This window comes from Nansenia antarctica (assembly GCF_963989245.1).
Source record: "Nansenia antarctica genome assembly, contig: SCAFFOLD_317, whole genome shotgun sequence".
Lineage (NCBI taxonomy): Eukaryota > Metazoa > Chordata > Actinopteri > Argentiniformes > Microstomatidae > Nansenia > Nansenia antarctica.
Genome location: NW_027663193.1, coordinates 32,501 through 36,931, shown reverse-complemented (window position 1 = coordinate 36,931; position 4,431 = coordinate 32,501). Strand labels below are relative to the sequence as shown.

General features: G+C 52.6%; 1 protein-coding gene across 1 annotated transcript in view; it reads left to right on the top strand.

The window, feature by feature from the left end:
* Nucleotides 1-522: 522 nt before the first annotated feature.
* The window catches only part of bcl9 (BCL9 transcription coactivator), a gene marked incomplete at its 5' end in the record, with an annotated part of 15,014 nt that continues 11,105 nt past the window's right edge, over nucleotides 523-4,431 (top strand). Inside the window, 2 exon segments of the mRNA XM_080550935.1 lie at nucleotides 523-818; nucleotides 3,492-3,817. Coding sequence (XP_080407061.1) covers nucleotides 523-818; nucleotides 3,492-3,817 — 622 coding nt within the window.

Here is a 4,431-nt window from a genome sequence, read left to right as displayed (position 1 = left end):
GGTCTTATAGAAACATGTTATAACCATCCTGAGGTCTTATATAAACATGTTATAACCTGAGGTCTTATAGAAACATGTTATAACCTGAGGTCTTATAGAAACATGTTATAACCATCCTGAGGTCTTATAGAAACATGTTATAACCATCCTGAGGTCTTATAGAAACATGTTATATAGTGTTATATGTAATGTTATAACCTGCTCTCCTCTCCCCCCAGTGTGGTTATGTTGGTTCTGTTCCGTTGTTTCAATATTTGCCTTTTGTTGTCTTTTTTTTTCTTCTCCAAAGTGTGCCCAAGGGCTGTGAGAGCCCCTTGGGAAACTCCAGGCATACACACAGAGACACACACACACACACACACACACACACACACACACACACACACTTTATTCCTCTGTCTCTCTCACACAAACACTCTTTGAAATACACTTTCACCCACAGACACACACACGCACTTGTACACACACACACATAGGCTACACACACACACACACACACACACACACACAGAGAGAGAGAGAATGTTGGAGGTCCAAGAGGAGAGGCCAGCAGCGGGAGGGACGACAGCGACACACTTCAACAAGAAGGAGCGAGGGAAGAAAGAACGCGAGGAGGCCAAGGACGGGCGGGGGGGGAACCTGGGGAACCTGGGTAACGCGGTCCCCGGCTCCGGCTCCAGGAACGCCCGGGCCAAGGGCCCCCACACGCACGCGGGCAGCCCCCACCAGCTGATCACCCCGCCCTGCTCCGTGGTGCTGGGAGCGCCCTCCATGCACGCCAGCAGACTGAAGAACTCCCCCTCCGCCAACACACAGAGGTGAGACACCGGGGTGAGGGGAGGGGGTGGGAGAGGGAGAGGGGGAGGGGGAGGGGGAGGGGGTGGGGGTGGCCTTTCCTTTCACTCTGGCTTCAGCTGTGTAGAACTGCTGATTATGTTTGACCTAGGTGTGTGTGTGTGTGTGTGTTCTAGATCAGGGCCTGTGTGTGTGTTCTAGATCAGGGCCTGTGTGTGTGTGTGTGTGTGTGTTCTAGATCAGGGCCTGTGTGTGTGTGTGTGTGTGTGTGTGTGTGTGTGTGTGTGTGTGTTCTCGATCAGGGCCTGTGTGTGTGTGTTCTAGATCAGGGCCTGTGTGTGTGTGTGTGTGTGTGTGTGTGTGTGTGTGTGTTCTAGATCAGGGCCTGTGTGTGTGTGTGTGTGTTCTAGATCAGGGCCTGTGTGTGTGTGTTCTAGATCAGGGCCTGTGTGTGTGTGTGTGTGTGTGTGTGTGTGTTCTAGATCAGGGCCTGTGTGTGTGTGTGTGTGTGTGTGTGTCAGAGCGGTCCTGGGTCAGGGAGTACGTGTGTTTGGATGTTCTCTCTGCTGACTCATGTTTCTAGAGCCACTGGAAACCAAATGTCTGGACTGCCAACAGCCTGCCAGGCCCCGCTCCCTGTGTGTGTGTTTGTGTGTGTGTGTGTGTGTGTGTGTGTGTGTGTGTGTGTGTGTGTGTGTGTGTGTGCCTGACTGTGCCTGGGGCCTTGTGGACTTGCTCAGGCTACTTATATATATATATATGTGTGTGTGTGTGTGTGTGTGTGTGTGTGTGTGTGTGTGTGTGTTGGGTGTGGTATGGGGATTTCTCTGCCAGTTGGAAGTGTCCTGTTCTCATGAGCTGCACTTCTCAAGGCCACTGAAACGCCCTGAACGCCCTGAACGCCCTGAACGCCCTGAACGCCCTGAACGCCCTGAACACCCTGCCCCCCCCTCTCTCTCTGCCTCCCTCCCAGAGTGCTGCTGCTGCTGCTGTTGTTGTTGTTGTTGTTGTTGTTGTTGTTACGGTATGTCCGCTCCCATCTAACTGTTTCTAAGCACAAGTGCTGAATGGATGTCGGCGTTTCTCTTGGTGTTGTGTTTGTTCCGTGTTCTGTGTGTGTGTTGTTTGTTCTGGGTTGTGTGTGTGTGTGTGTGTGTGTGTGTGTGTGTTTGTTCTGGGTTGTGTCTCCCGGCAGCGTAACCTGGAAGTGATACATCTCTGTGTGTCGGGGGGGATTCCCACAGCTGCGTTGTGTAACACAGAAAGCCTAGTGTGTGTGTTTTAAAAGTCTGCTTTCAAATGGATGCACTCTCAGACACACTCCTGAAGAGGGAGGGAGGGAGAGAGAGAGAGAGAGAATGACTCACCGACCCGTTTGGCAGTCTTTCTCTCTCTCTCTCTCTCTCTCTCTCTCTCTCTCTCTCTCTCTCTCTCTCTGGCTCTCTGTTGAGGGGGAGAGGGGTTGGGAGGTCAGTCTGGTCTGTGTTCAGCCAGCCAGCCAGCCAGCCAACCGTCTGACTAAGGCCTCCCTCCCCAGCTGAGCCTCCCCCCCAGTCGGGAAGCCTGTTCCCTGGACCCGCACCAACTCCTAGCTCCAGGCTGCGGCCTGCCTGTGTGTCTGCATCAGGAGGGGGAGGGGGACTAGAAAAGGTCACAAACAGAGACTGTGTGTTCTGACCGCATCTGTTGTCATCACAAACCAACAAGCTCACAGTGTCTCTCTCTGTCTGCGTAGGGGAGACACTCACTTGATTAGCCGCCCTGTTCTGTAGGTCTGTCCACCCCCCCCCCCCTGTAGGTCTGTCCACCCCCCCCCCCCCCCCCCCACTTCCCAATTCGGTTGTTAAGTCTGACGTCAAACGTGACGTTTAGCAATTTTCGGGTCCAAACCTGAAATTCCCTGCACCAGAGTTCCAGTGTACTAAAGCACCAGAGTACCAGTGTACTAAAGCACGAGAGTACCAGTGTACTAAAGCACGAGAGTACCAGTGTACTAAAGCACCAGAGTACCAGTGTACTAAAGCACCAGAGTACCAGTGTACTAAAGCACCAGAGTACCAGTGTACTAAAGCACCAGAGTACCAGTGTACTAAAGCACCAGAGTACCAGTGTACTAAAGCACCAGAGTACCAGTGTACTAAAGCACCAGAGTACCAGTGTACTACCAGTTCAATAGTTTATTAGACTTGGATCTATTCATACAACAAGGGAAGCAGCACTTTCCCGTTTTTCCCATATTTGTCAGCGTCTTTGAGCCTCGGAAAAGCCAGAAACACGTCACGACTTAACAACCGAATAGCGTGTGCGTGTGCGTGTGCTGATGATGGCTAATCCCTCCCTTATGCTAGATGCATACTGGGTCTCTCTCTCTCTCTGTGTGTGTGTGTGTGTGTGTGTGTGTGTGTGTGTGTGTGTGTGTGTGTGTGTGTGTGTGTGTGTGTGAAGCCCTCATACCACTCACTACTCCAAAAGAACCACTGGTTTAGTGACCTGACTCTGTCACACTGAACATCAAACATTTAAACCTGTCTGTCCTCTTCCTCCTCCTTTCCTCTCTCTCCCTCTCTCTCTCTGTCTCTCTCTCTCTCTCTCTCCCTCTCTGTCTCTCTCTCTATCTCTCTGTCTATCTCTCTCTCTCTGTCTCTCTCCCTCTCTCTCTCTCTCTGTCTCTCTCTCTCTGTCTCTCTCTCTCTCAGTCCTAAACCCAAGCCGGAGGTCATGGTGCGCTCGCCTCCCGTCATGTCCCCGTCCGCGGCGGGACAGATGGACTCCAAACTGCCCAACCAGGGGAAGCCGGGCAGCGCCGGCGGCCAGTCACAGCCCTCGCCCTGCGACCCCAAGACCCTGGGGAGCGCCAAGGGGGGGTCCCAGGGGCCGGCCGGGTCCAACATGGGACTGAAGAACGGCCAGGGCCTGACCTCCTCCGGGCCGGGGTCGAAGGTCAAGGTGAAGCGGGAGAGGAGCACCTCCGTGGAGTCTTACGAGCAGCCCGACGCCGGGACCCCCACCAGCGAGGAGAAGGGTGAGAGTCAGACGCTTTACGAGTGTGGAGGAGGGGGATGGATATGACATCCATGTTACCATGTCTACAGAGTCTTTAGCTCCCTCTCTCTGTCTCTCTCTCTCTCTATCTCTCTCCCTCTCTCTCTCTTTATCTCTCTCTCTCCCTCTATCTCTCTCTCCCTCTCTCTCTCTCTCTCTCCCTCTCTCTCTTTATCTCTCTCTCTCTCTCTCCATCTCTCTCTCTCCATCTATCTCTCTTTATCTCTCTCTCTCTTTATCTCTCTCTCTCCCTCTATCTCTCTCTCTCTCTCTCTCTCTCTCTCTCTCTCTCTCTTTATCTCTCTCTCTCCATCTCTCTCTCTCTGTCTCTCTCTCCCTCTCTCTTTATCTCTCTCCCTCACTCTCTCTCCCTCTCTCTCTCTCTCTCTCTCCCTCTATCTCTCTCTCTTTATCTCTCTCTATCCCTCTATCTCTCTGTCTCTCTCTCTCTTTATCTCTCTCTCTCTCTCCCTCTATCTCTCTCTCTCTCCCTCCCTCTATCTCTCTCTCTCTCTCTCTCCCTCTATCTTTCTCTCTCCCTCTCTCTCTTTATCTCTCTCTCTCTCTTTATCTCTCTCTCCCTCTCTCAATCTC